The sequence below is a fragment of the Chlorocebus sabaeus genome, chromosome 7, assembly GCF_047675955.1.
Source record: "Chlorocebus sabaeus isolate Y175 chromosome 7, mChlSab1.0.hap1, whole genome shotgun sequence".
Classification (NCBI taxonomy): Eukaryota; Metazoa; Chordata; class Mammalia; order Primates; family Cercopithecidae; genus Chlorocebus; species Chlorocebus sabaeus.
The window spans coordinates 94,563,905-94,577,623 of NC_132910.1; the positions used below are offsets into that span (position 1 = coordinate 94,563,905).

Sequence of the window (13,719 nt, forward strand, 5' to 3'; positions counted from 1 at the left end):
ACTTGGATCTTTTTCCACTTAATTACAAGTTGGTTGGCGTATAAAAATCAAAGCTTTGTTTAGATGTATGTGAGTGACCCTTGAGGTGGGTGAAAACAAGTCTTTCTGGGTTTTTGTTTTTATATCTGTATTTTTTAAAACACAAATTACAAGGTCGTCCAAATTCCTGCCAACTGAAAATCTTTAGTAATTTATTAATGATGAGTTTCTTCGATGATCCAGATACATTTTCTCACCAGGTGTGGTAGTGCGTGCCTTTAGTCCTAGCTACTTGGGAAGCTGAGATAGGAGGATGGCTTGAGCAGCGAGTTGAAGGCTGCAGTGACTATGGTCCTGTCATTGCACTCCAGCCTAAGCAACAGAGCAAGACTGCATCTCAAAGAAATAAACGAATAAAATAAGTTTTTAGGAGTTCCAGTTCTTCTGGAAGTTTTCTTTAAAAAGAAACTGATGTTACATATTTCAGTTCTGTGTAAAGTTTGGCCTGTGGGAAGGATTTTTCACTTTACTTTTCTAAGGAGAAAAAGCTGATTTGGGGAGTATTAGTAATAACACCTTTCTGCTCATCAGAAACTTGTGTATATAATGCTTCCATCTGTTGAAACTTGTAGGTTTTTGAAAACTTTGTCATATGCAGCTTTCACAAAAGATTGTATTTCATTGACACAGTATACAGTAGGGTTCATTATATAATACATCAGCTTCAGGAATGTTTGTAGCTTACCAGCTGAAAATTTGGCATTAAATTTAGTGCAAAAATGAAAATTATCAGATGTGAATAAACAGTAAACAGAAATGATTGACATTTGAGACAGAATTATAAGGCATTATACCTTACATTTAAAATTTCAAGTTTCCAGTAAAATAAAGTCTGTTCAGTTAACATTATACAACACAATCTTTTTTCAGGGAGGCTTGTGGATCAGAATCTGAACAAAATTGGGAAAGATGAAATGCTTCAAATGATTAGACATGGGGCAACACATGTGTTTGCTTCAAAGGAAAGTGAGATCACTGATGAAGATATTGATGGTATTTTGGAAAGAGGTGCAAAGAAGGTGAGATGTAGATTAAATAATGCTTTTAATATAGAATGTTTTAGACCAGAAACAGGAAATATTTGTTACATTGATGATAAATAATTTTATTTCCCTAACAAAAAAGCTTTTGTGTACCTGAAGTTAATTTATTTTGACAGCAGGTTTCATGCTTTCTTTGTTGTGAATCTAAGAAGTTGATTGTTTTGTTCTCTAGACTGCAGAGATGAATGAAAAGCTCTCCAAGATGGGCGAAAGCTCACTTAGAAACTTTACAATGGATACAGAGTCGAGTGTTTATAACTTCGAAGGAGAAGACTATAGGGAAAAACAAAAGGTAATTTAGAAATAGGTTTGGGTTACATGAAAGCTTTATTTTACTGGAAACCTGGAATTTTAAGTGTTACTGTAATGTCTTGTAATTTTGCTTAAAACAGCAGTCATTTTTGTTTATTCACATCTGAATATTTTCATCATTATGTAAAATTTAATGCCAGTTTTTCAGTTGGGAAGCTCTGAAATATTTTTAAAGTTTTTGTAATGAAGTTTGTGGTATATGTTTACAGTGAAATATATTCTTGTATGAGATGAATAGTAATGTGGGATGGTAACCTGATTCATTTTATTTTAAACAGCAGAAGTGGCTGGTAATAAACGGAAAATTTTCTTAACTTCATAAGTAATACTTGGTAATATAGAGATAAATTGAAAAATACCCATAGAGTACAAGAAAAAAATAATTCTACCCAATGTTTTTCGTGTTAACATTTAGGTCTATATCTTCAGAATTTTTTCTAGGCTAATTTGTGTCTACACTTTTCTCCTAGTTTAGATTTATACTAAACATTCAGTAGCATTTCTCCTTCATTTAACAGTTGTTCCTTTAAGCAGGAAATACTGAATGCTTACACTGTTAACTGGACACTGTCTCATGTGTTAATTATATACATAATATTGAGCAAAGTATCATATTCCCCACCCTCATAGCTTATAGTCTAGGATTTTGTGAATATCTTTCCATTTACAAACATCCTTCTTGATGATGATTTGTTACTGTGGAATAAAAGTCTGTGATCTGAGTTGTTTCCCATGTTCTAGATTGCATTCACAGAATGGATTGAACCACCTAAACGAGAAAGAAAAGCCAACTATGCCGTTGATGCATATTTCAGGGAAGCTCTTCGTGTTAGTGAACCTAAAGCACCCAAGGTGAGTTGACTGACACAGCATAAAAATATCTAAAATTTTTGAAAATGTAATTTTTTTCTTATATTCTTGCAGAAAGATTGATAATTACATTTTGTGTTTCTTTTTTTTTTTTTTTTTTGAGGCAGAGTCTTGCTCTGTTACCAGGAGTGCAGTGGCGCAATCTCAACTCACTGCAACCTCCACCTCCCGGGTTCAAGCAATTCTCCTGCCTCAGCCTCTCGAGTAGCTGGGACTACAGGCGCCCACCACCACCCCTGGCTAATTTTTGTAATTTTAGTAGCTATGGGGTTTCACCATGTTGGCCAGGATGGTCTTGATCTTTTGACCTCGTGATCCGCCTGCTTTGGCCTCCCAAAGTGTTGGGATTACAGGCGTGAGCCACCACCTCTGGCCTACATTCTGTATTTCTTTGGAGTGTACTCCCTTCTGTTTTTAGTTAACATTTTTAAAAAGTTAATTTTGAATCTGTGCATTTAAAATTAAGATATCAATTCAGTTTTATTGAAAGATGCATTCAGTTACTTGCCGAATTGGCTGTCATGGTTTCTGAAGTGAGGACTAAGAATACATTTAAAACAAAATTTCTTTTTTATGAATAACATTTATTTTTATTTTTCTTTAGGCTCCTCGACCTCCAAAACAACCCAACGTTCAGGATTTCCAGTTCTTTCCTCCACGTTTATTTGAGTTACTGGAAAAAGAAATTCTGTTTTACAGAAAAACTATTGGGTACAAGGTAATTGAAATTATCCACCTTTCTATTCATTCCTATCCAGAAACTACGGAAGGTATAAACATTAGTTATAAATATTTAATTTGGACCTAGTGGGAAAAATAATTGCCTTAGCCTAGCCTAGTTGTATATGTGAAATATGTAAACTTGGGTCTGTTATTCTTTAAAAAGAAAAAATAAGACTTCATGACTAATCTAGTTTGTTTTTAATGTCATAAATGCAATGTGTCAGTGTATTTTCTCTCCTGGTTGAATCGAAACTTGTGAAATGTCAGTTAGTTGGTTTATCACATGCTCTTTAAAATTTACTGATTTAATGGCATAGGAAAATATCTTTTAGGTACCTCGAAATCCTGAGCTGCCTAATGCAGCACAGGCGCAAAAAGAAGAACAGCTTAAAATTGATGAAGCTGAATCCCTTAATGATGAAGAGCTAGAGGAAAAAGAGAAGCTTCTAACACAGGTATAGCCTTTAATCAGTACAAACTTTAGTAACAGTTTGTTGTAAAGTACTGTGTTAGGTTATGTTGGGGCATACAAATAAATAAGTTTGTGCTTTTAAAGATGGAATAATTGGAGACAATTATGGGCATGTGGATAAATGCTCCATTTGATTGTCACTAGTTGAGGTAGTTGAGAAGACTATGGATTTTATTACTTTGGCCTCGGTAGAGTGGGTATCCTTTTTATCACCTTACTTTGAATGTTCCCATCTTTCCTATGAATTTTCCACATTGCTACGCAGTCACCATTTTCAATTATAAATCTTGGCTTGGTATTTTTTAAACATCCTTTGGTGTTCATCAAGGTCTTTCAGAATCTGGCCTTTGACTTACCTTTAAAGCTTTATTTTCCTTCCATTTTTCTACTTGCTCATATTTTTGCCCTTTATGTTTTTCACTCTTTCTGGCCAACTGCTAATAATCCTTCAAAGCTCAGTGAAACTGTCACCTTTTCATACAGTGTTCCTTACTCTCTCCCACTCATATTTAATTGCTTGGGTATTTGAGCAATGTATAATGTGTTGTCAAAAGTGTACATTTACGTACACGAAAAGTTACCACTCTAAAAGAACTTAATAAATAAACTAGCAGCAATTGAAAATTTGTTTTTGTAATATTTAGAAGGATTGCTAAAGTTTTCATAGCATGTTTTTCAGTTTAATGTGCTGTGATTAAATATTTTGTTTCTGTTCCTGTGAAGGGATTTACCAATTGGAATAAGAGAGATTTTAATCAGTTTATCAAGGCTAATGAGAAGTGGGGTCGTGATGATATTGAAAATATAGCAAGAGAAGTAGAAGGCAAAACTCCAGAAGAAGTCATTGAATATTCAGGTAATTCTTTTAACCAGGCTGTTGGAGTTTAGTAAGAGCTGTTGGAAGGTTCTTGTTTTCTTACTCTGAATTATGTTGTGATTAACTAATTTTGTCACAACATAATTAGTACCTTCTTCGTTATTTTTTACAAATTAGAAAATGTCCCCTTCCCAAAAATAGCGTAATGGTTTCCTTTTTAAAAAATTTTTAACCCTAGCTAACTCTGGCTACAGCAGAGAAAATCAGAATAAGTCACTGGATAATTGCCCTTGCATTTTTATCTTAATTTCTCTCCATAACTTCAAGTATTATGTGCTGTGTTTCCTGAAGTCAGTTGTATTATCAGGTTAATATGTGAGGGTATGCTGTGGTGAGTCTGCTTAGAATAGCAGAAATTTAAGAATTAGAAGATAAATAATCTAGTTGATCCCATTTTTGTTTACACTAAAGAAATAAAAATATAAATGATTTGTTTACTTTGTCCAATTTTTACAGCTGTGTTCTGGGAAAGGTGCAATGAGCTCCAGGACATAGAGAAGATTATGGCTCAGATTGAAAGGGGAGAGGCGAGAATTCAAAGAAGGATAAGCATCAAGAAAGCACTTGACACAAAGGTAATTTGTTTGTTAATAAGTTAGGGTAGTTAATAAAATAACTCCTAGCTGAGAGTTATTTTTATATAGTGTGTTGTAGTCAGTGATACAGTCACTTAGAGAGTGACTTTTTATAAAAGGAAAAGAAGTAAGGGTTCACAATTTAAAATTTCTTTGAGTAGCATTCAGATATGGTGTTGTCAACAGAATTTACCTATATGCTAGACTAATAGATCTGAGTCAGAGGCACTAAGATTAGCTTTTTACTAAGTAGAATCAGAAAGTCTTAGTCTGTATTTCTCTTTATAATAATAATAAAGACTATTATATAAAGCAATTGAGGTGCTCTGGATAAAAAATTCTGATTTGAAATGCAACATTTCAGCTAATTATACTAAAGCTGCGTTTGAAATACAGGTTATATAGCGTTTGTATTTTATATAATACAAAATCTGACTTTCATAGATTGGGCGGTACAAAGCACCTTTTCATCAGCTGAGAATATCATATGGTACTAACAAAGGAAAAAACTATACTGAAGAAGAAGATCGTTTTCTGATTTGTATGCTTCACAAACTTGGATTTGACAAAGAAAATGTTTATGATGAATTACGACAGTGTATTCGCAACTCTCCTCAGTTCAGATTTGACTGGTTTCTTAAGTCCAGAACTGCAATGGTGAGTGCTCAGGGCTTTTTTGTGTACTGTAGCCAAGTTCAGAGTAAGTGTCATCTTTGGTATTCTTTAAGGTGACCTTAAAAAAATCTATGAAGTAGACTTTTGGTACAATATTGTTAGTATCATAAAACCTAATAGCAGGGATAACTTACAAGTTTATTGATCCCATCCTTTAATGTCTTACATCTTTAAACATCACTATATGGTAAGACTAGCTTTTCAAGTTCTTTAAGTGGGAGGAAGTATCAGTTTCAACTTCTGAGTGTTATGACTTTTTGGTTTTTCAAATGAACATATTTCTATTAAGAAAAATGGTCCTTGCATTCAGGCATCTGCATACCAGAATGCTGAGTCTGGATTATTTTAAGATGGCTTATTGTAGTAAACACTATTTTTGTACTGATTTAATGCTAGGTTTTGTTTTTATTCCCAATGTCTGGCTAACCATTTCTGACCAAATAGCCCCATTTCTAATAACCTAAAATTTGAATGCAGAAAAGTTTAGCTTTGATGGATTGCTCCTTTTCTTCCTTATTTCACCACCATTGAACTTTAAGCTTCAACTTGTTTTCTGCCAGATGAGGATAATGCTAATAAGTTCTGTAGTCTTAAGTTTGGGATATTCTGGGATAAGCAAAGTTTAAACATCTTTTTGTTTATAGTAAGATTTCTCTGTATGTTTAAAGTAAAATGTCACTTTGTAAGACAGTGGATAGTAAGCAGTATTTTCATGTTTGACCACTGAAATTTTTATTTCACTAGACATCACTATTTTGTGATACCCAGGTTTGGGAAATGTACTAAACTTAAATACATGAAGCTACTTTGAAGATAAAACACTGTGTAAATATATAATTAGAGAAAAGATCCAGTTGCTGAAAGCTTATTTCTTAAGTGGGAACAGTTTATAGAGTTAATAAAGAATAATTTTATAGTGATTGTAACAAGACAGTGCCATGTTAATTTACCTAGTACAGTACCATAATTTAAAACTCTGTTACTTCCTAACATGTTACATGTTAAGATGCACAAAAAATGATAATGTACTTTTCTATCTCTATGTACTATTTCTAAGCCTTGTGTGGTGTATTCTATAGAGTAGTATTTTAAAATTATTTTACTGTAGTTGTGTGTGTAGTAGTATCACTTACTATAAGAAAAAAAAAATTTTGCCCTATAAGAAAGGGAGCTGCTAACCAGCAGCCATGCAAATGGACTTCTCTTTCTTTCAGGGTTATCTGCTACTTCTACGTTATACTTTAAATCTTTTCTGGAGACTGTATGTCCAGTTTGCCAGAGAGGGATGAGGTAGAACTCATCGTAGACTTCCATGGCTGGTTTTCCAAAATTGGGAAAGGTGCCATGTGATTGATTGACCACCATAATTCTAGTGATACTTTGAAGGGAAAGATTATACACACCTGTTAAAGTTCTTGTTTTTGACCCTCACATACGTACACTATTAATCTATTTAAGTTTTGGACATAAGTAGCACAGTACTTATCAGACATAAACACTAAGTAGCAGTATTGCATATGTTATGAGATGTTCATTTTTATTGCTTTAATTCCTAAGTGAAGGAAGAATTTTTGAAGAATACACAGTAGTTTGGCTTTAAAGAATGGAGTAAAAACATTATTTACAAATATCTTGCTTTTAATCTTCATAGCATGAATTGTGTATGAAAACCGTTTTTTTAAAAATTAGGGTGGTTTTATACTATCCTATTAAAACATACTTTGTTTTAAAATTGAAATCATGAAACTTGTAGATGGAAAGTACATGTACTGTGTTTGTTTATAATTTAGGAGCTCCAGAGGAGATGTAATACCTTAATTACTTTGATTGAAAGAGAAAACATGGAACTAGAAGAAAAGGAGAAGGCAGAGAAAAAGAAACGAGGACCAAAGCCTTCAGTAAGTATTCATGAATATGTAAATATGTGGATAATATAAATTTCTCCTTTCTAAGTATTTAACACTGCTTGGCTGTCATTGATGTGTTAGTCCCTGTTGTGCACCCCATCCATTGCCTTTAATTTTTTTTTTCCCCTTAAGGGGGAACCCAAAGTCATAATTTGAGATTCTTCCCCTTTCAAATTTAGGTAGTGGTATAAATTTTTTATTTTTAGTTGTTATAAGTAGGTATATGTATTTATAGGTTACGTGAGATATTTTGATACAGGCATGCAATAAGTAATAAGGACATCGGGGTAAATGAGGTATTATCATCTCCAGTATTTATCCTCTGTTACAACTTAACTCTTAGTTATTTTAAAATATATAATTAAATTATTTATTGCTGTAGTCACTCTGTTGTGCTATCAAATACTAGGTCTTAAGTCATTCTTTGTATTTGTTTATATCCATTAGCCAGCCCCACTTTCCCCCACCCCACTACCTTTCTCAGCCTCTGATATCCATCCTTGTACTCTCTATCTCCATGAGTTTAAATTATTATAATTTTTAGCTCCCACAGATAAGTGAGAATATGCCAAGTTTGTCTTTCTGTGCCTTGCTTATTTCACTTAACATAATAAACTCCGGTTCCATCCATGTTGTTGCAAATCATAGGGTCTCATTGCTTATGGTTGAATAGTATTCTGTTGTGTATACATACCATGTTTTCTTTATCCATTTGTCTGTTGATGGACACTTAGGTTGTTTCCAAATCATGGCTACTGTGAATAGTGCTGCAGTAAACACGAGAGTGCAGATATCTCTTTGATACACTGATTTTTTGGGGGGTGTATACCTAGGAGTGGGATTAGTGTATTGTAGGGTAACTATATTTGTAGTTTTTTGAGGAACCTCCAAATTGTTTTCACAGTGATTTGCATTCCCACCAACAGTATATGAGGGTTCCCTTTTCTTCACATTCTTGTCAGCATTTGTTTTTGCCTGACTTTTGGATAAAAGCCATTTTAACTGGGGTGAGATGTTACCTTATTGTAGTTTTGATTTGCATTTCTCTGATGATCAGTGATATTGAATAGCTTTTAATATGCTTGTTTGCTATTTGTATGTCTTCCTTTGATAAACATATGTTCAGATCTTTTGCCTATTTTTAAATTGGACTGTTAGGATTTTTTTCAGTAGAGTTGTTTGAGCTCTTAAATATTCTGGTTATTAATCCTTTGACAAATGGGTAGTTTGCAGATATTTTCTCCCATTCTGTGGGATGTCTCTTCACTTTGTTGATTGTTTCCTTTGCTGTGCAGAAGCTTTTTAACTTAATGTGATCCCATTTGTCCATTTTTGCTTTGGTTGCCTGTGGGGTATTATTCAAGAAATCTTTGCCCAGTCCAGTGTTCTGGAGAGTTTTCCCAGTGTTTTCTTGTAGTTTCATAGTTTGGGCCTTGGAGTTAACTCTTTAATACATTTTGTTTTGATTTTCGTATATGATTAGGGATGGGGTCAAGTTTCATTCTTCTGTTTGTGGGTATCCAGTTTTCCCATTACCATTTATTGAAGAGACTGTCCTTTCTCCAGTGTATATTCTTGGTACCTTTGTCAAAAATGAGTTCCCTGTAGATATATGGACTTATCTCTGGATTCTCTGTTCTTTTCCACTGTTGCACTGATCTGTGTATCTGTTTCTATACCAGCACCATGCTGTTTTGGTTACTATAGCTCTGTACTATAAGTTAAGTCAGGTAATGTGATTCTTCCAGTTGTATTCCTTTTGCTTGGGGTGGGTTTGGCTATTTCTGAGTGTTTTGTGGTTCCATATAAATTTTAGTGGTTTTTTTTTTTTTTTTTCTATTTCAGTGAAGAATGCCATTGGTATTTTGATAAGGATTGCATTGAATCTGTGGATTGCTTTGGGTGGTATGGACATTTTAACAGTACTGAATTTTCTAATCCATGAACATGGAATATCTATTTTTTTGTGTCTTCAATTTCTTGCATCAGTGTTTTGTAGTTTATCGTAGAGATCTTTCGCTTCTTTGATTAATTCCTGGGTATTTTATTTCATATGTAGTTACTACTTTTTATTTTTCACATTTTTCACTGTTGGCATAGAAATGCTACTGTTTGTTGTATGTTGATTTTGTATCCTGCAGTGTCACTGAATTTGTTTATGAGTTCTAATAGTTTTTTGATGGAGTGTTTAGGTTTTTCCAAATGTAAGATTATGTCATTTACAAATAGGGCAATTTGACTTCTTTGTTTCCAATTTAGATGTCCTTTATTTCTTTCTCTCGTCTGATTGCTGTAACCAGGACTTCCTTGAAATACTTAAAAAGTACAAATTTAACTTGACTGGGTTGTGTGGGAAAAAATCACATCTTGATGATATGGTAGTCCTTAATATGGGGCTTCATGAAAATCTGGGAATGTATGTCTCGTAAATGCCAAGTGTGTACACATCTCATTGGGAATACAAGTTATAATTTTACAATAGGAAACATTGGAAAAGCAGTGGTATTATGACTTTTACTGTTAGTCTCTAAGCTTTGATTGATTGTTTCAGTGATGTTTTAGCAACGTGAAGGCAAATACTTTAAGGGAAAAAATGTTATTTAATAATAGTTAATTTAATAAAAAATGGTTACTTTATAAAGTCATGAGTAAATGAATATCTGGATAATATTTCATATTTATGTAACTGCCTTTTAAAAACTGAGGTGTTTCTTATTACTCTTTTGGGAAGTGTGCATTTATTTGATGCTGATTTACTACTGTTAATTGTGCATTATTTTTATAATGTCATTATTAACATTAAACTTTTTTATTCTGTAAGTAAAATAAGTAGGTAAGATTATTTCGAGGCTTTATAGTTTGCTTTGAAAGATTTATATAGCCTGGGAGAAAAATCTCATATACCTATTACTTTGTAGTAGTTGTTATTACTAAAGTGTTATAATGTGTCTGCAACTATATTTCATGTTTATGTGAGTCTTGTGAAAAGTAATCCTTTTGTCTGTTTGTAGACACAGAAACGTAAAATGGATGGAGCACCTGACGGTCGAGGAAGAAAAAAGAAGCTGAAACTATGAATATGTTTTTGTTTCATAATCACTAACTTTAAACCAGTAGTTCTTTAATTTACGGGTCTTCATAAGATGTACTGTACAATGCTCAATTGTTATGTCATTTAAAGACATCAGGTTCATCTGTTTACTGAGCTAGAAACATAGTATGTAGTTTCACTTTTTTAAATGCAACAGCTGTGCTGAAATTTTTTTATCATTAACACTTGAAGTAATAAAATAGGCTTCATTTATTACTAAGTGTTTCATTTGATTTATTTTTCTGTTGTAGTTCTATTTGTGAAGATTGTGACTTTTTGTTTATTAGCTATAATTTCTACACTTGTAAGGTTTAAAAACAAGTTAAAAAGAAAATTGCAAATAACATTTGTCCCTTTCAGTCTTCATTTAGTTGTATAATTATTTTAATTCACTTTGCCTTTGCAGAAATTTGGGTATTTTCTTTGTAGTGCTGTTGAGTCTCATCTGGAAAGATTATATAAATTGCATTCTCCTTGCTTATGTGGGTAGAATGGGAAAAGAAGGCAAGACAAAGTATACTTAAATTCTATGCATATTTCTGTTATGCTTTCTGTTTTTTTAGTTGATTCTGAAATGAATATGCCCTATTCTTTTGAAAGAATGGCCTTTTAGTTGTATAGCCAAAGACATTTAGTATTTTCCGGTTCCTTAAGGTATTACTGTACCATTTTGTAAAAGGAATATTATTATTATTATTTTTAATTATTTGGTAAATATTTTGTCATATGACCTTCTGAAGCAGCCACAACTTAGATAATGTCAGAACTAAGGTGAATTTTTTTTTTTTTTAAATTTTGAAAGAACCAGCCAAAATGAGGTGTGAATTTGTCATACTGTTACACTGAAATTGGTAACAAAATGTATCCCCTCCCATTTTGAGTTTTAGGGTAAATGAAAATTTTATTGTATTTTAAAGTAATTTCTAAGTGTTAGCAAGACTGACTGTAATTCCAGTTTCTGTTTTCTATGGACAGACTTGATAAACTGGAGACCCTAAAGCAGGAATACCCAAATTATAGTGTCAGGATTTTAGCTGTACCAGAGGCCTTTATGTGCTACACATAATTTGTATAAAATTTTATATGTGCAGATTGGGTACATAAACAGTTCTCCATTTTTCTAAGGGAATGCAATAAATGTAGCATCGTGAATAAATATAACTTTTATAATCTGTAAAGTGGTCTTTCCATTTCTTTAATTTTTTTCTCAATTTTTATTCACTTTTTCCTTTAGGACACATTTCCCTTAATTGGATATCTTTCCCTTAAATTTCTATTAGTAGTTGTTTTCATCTGCCCACATGTAATTGAAGATTTAAAAAAAATTTTGATACCTGCAGTATTACTAATACTGCTTAATTTCTTGAAATGTGGAATTGCTGCTGTTAATGTCAAGCAAAACGTAGTGTTAAATTATAATTTGAATTTAGTGCTCCCTCAAAATTAACTTTTTAAATACTGTGTTAGATTCTTAAGTGTGAGGAATGGTTACCTTTTTCATGAAAGGAAGAATTTGTACGAGTTATGACCTCAGTTTGGAAGAAATTGAAAAAATGTAAGGCTGAAGAAGACTTAAACGGAGGTCACAAAAGTGATGTTTTCAAGAAGAAGAGAAACTGGGAGGGAGATACACAGGGGAAATGCAAAATGAATCAAGTGTAGTGCTAGCCCTGAATGCTTAGGGACTCAAATGGAAACTGTGTGAAGGGAAACTAACTCGAAAAAAGCGTGAACAAGCAAGGCCCTGCCGCTGTGTTTGACCGAGTTCACAAATCTGTTTTAACCTGTCGCTTCCCTGTCACCTCTGGCTTTCCTCTCCTGCTAAGCTTTGTTTCCTGGCAGTGATTAAAATCTTCTGTCAGTGCCACAGCTACTACTGCTGCTGGAACTGCCATAGCCACCTTGGTATCGTGGTTTGGCAAGGTATTGGCCTCTACCACCATAGGGGCCAGAGCTGCCTCCAAAGTTTCCTCCCTTCATGGGTCCAAAATTTGAAGACTGATTGTTGCCATTGCCAAAATCATTGTAGCTTCCACCACCTCAAAAATTGCTTCCATCATTACCATATGTATTATAGCAATCCCCACTGCCACCATATCCACCACGACCACCGTGGCTGCCACCAAAGCTACCACGATCACAGAACTTGATGGCTGTATTTGTGACTAATTATATAATAGATTAGTCTCTGTTCTGTGGAAAGTGTAAAGCATTCCAACACACAGCTTCAATGCAAAATTTTTTGTTTTGTTTTGTACCCATGCTGTTGATTGCTAAATGTTTTAATAGTCTAGTCATGATACTGAATAAATGTCTTTTTAAAAAAAATTTAACAAAGCATGAAAGATTGCTTAATTGTACATCTGACAAAGTGCTGGCGGCTATTATAAAGTATAATTATTATTACTACCTTTTAAGAGACAGGGTCTTGCTCTGTCACCCAGGCTGGAGTGCAGTGGTGTGATCACAGCTCACTGCAACCTCAAACTTCAGGGCCCAAGTGATCCTCCCACCTCAGCTTCCCAAGTAGCTAGGACTACAGATGTGCACTACCATGCCCAGCTAAGTTTTTTTAGTTTTTGTAGAGATGGGGCCTTGCTATGTTGCCCAGTCACGTCTCAAATGCCGACCTCAGGCACTCCTCCCTCTTGCCTCTCCCTCCCAAAGTGCTGGGATTACAGGTGTGAGCCTACATTCGCAAGTGCTGGGATCACAGGTGTGAGCCTACATTCGAAAGTGCTGGGATCACAGGTGTGAGCCTACATTCGAAAGTGCTGGGATCACAGGTGTGAGCCTACATTTGAAAGTGCTGGGATCACAGGTGTGAGCCTACATTCCAAAATGCTGGGATCACAGGTGTGAGCCTACACCACACCTGGCCTACATTTTAATTTTTTCATAAAGTTGAGAGAAGCAAATCCTAAGCATAGAGTACAGGTTGAGCATCCCTAATCAAAAAATCGAAAATCGGAAATGCTCCAAAATTGGAATGCTCAAAGGAAGTCCTTATTGGGGCATTTCCGATTTTTGGATTAGGGATGCTGAACTGATAAGTATAATGCAAGTATTCTAAAGTCTGGACAATGCTAAAAACACTGCTGGTTCCAAGCATTTCAGATAAGGATTGCTCAATTT

The 13,719-nt window shown here is 34.0% G+C and overlaps 1 protein-coding gene across 2 annotated transcripts in view; it reads left to right on the forward strand.

The window, feature by feature from the left end:
- The window catches only part of SMARCA5 (SNF2 related chromatin remodeling ATPase 5), a 39,356-nt gene extending 28,556 nt beyond the window's left edge, over positions 1 to 10,800 (forward strand). For both annotated transcript variants that reach the window (XM_007999884.3, XM_007999885.3), the window contains exons 15-24: positions 910 to 1,058; positions 1,255 to 1,374; positions 2,136 to 2,246; positions 2,869 to 2,982; positions 3,320 to 3,442; positions 4,183 to 4,315; positions 4,793 to 4,911; positions 5,356 to 5,568; positions 7,377 to 7,484; positions 10,505 to 10,800. In XM_007999884.3, the coding sequence (XP_007998075.1) occupies positions 910 to 1,058; positions 1,255 to 1,374; positions 2,136 to 2,246; positions 2,869 to 2,982; positions 3,320 to 3,442; positions 4,183 to 4,315; positions 4,793 to 4,911; positions 5,356 to 5,568; positions 7,377 to 7,484; positions 10,505 to 10,570 (1,256 nt within the window). In that variant the 3' untranslated portion in view covers positions 10,571 to 10,800. The remainder of the gene's footprint in view (positions 1 to 909; positions 1,059 to 1,254; positions 1,375 to 2,135; positions 2,247 to 2,868; positions 2,983 to 3,319; positions 3,443 to 4,182; positions 4,316 to 4,792; positions 4,912 to 5,355; positions 5,569 to 7,376; positions 7,485 to 10,504) is intronic.
- The last annotated feature ends 2,919 nt before the right edge of the window (positions 10,801 to 13,719 follow it).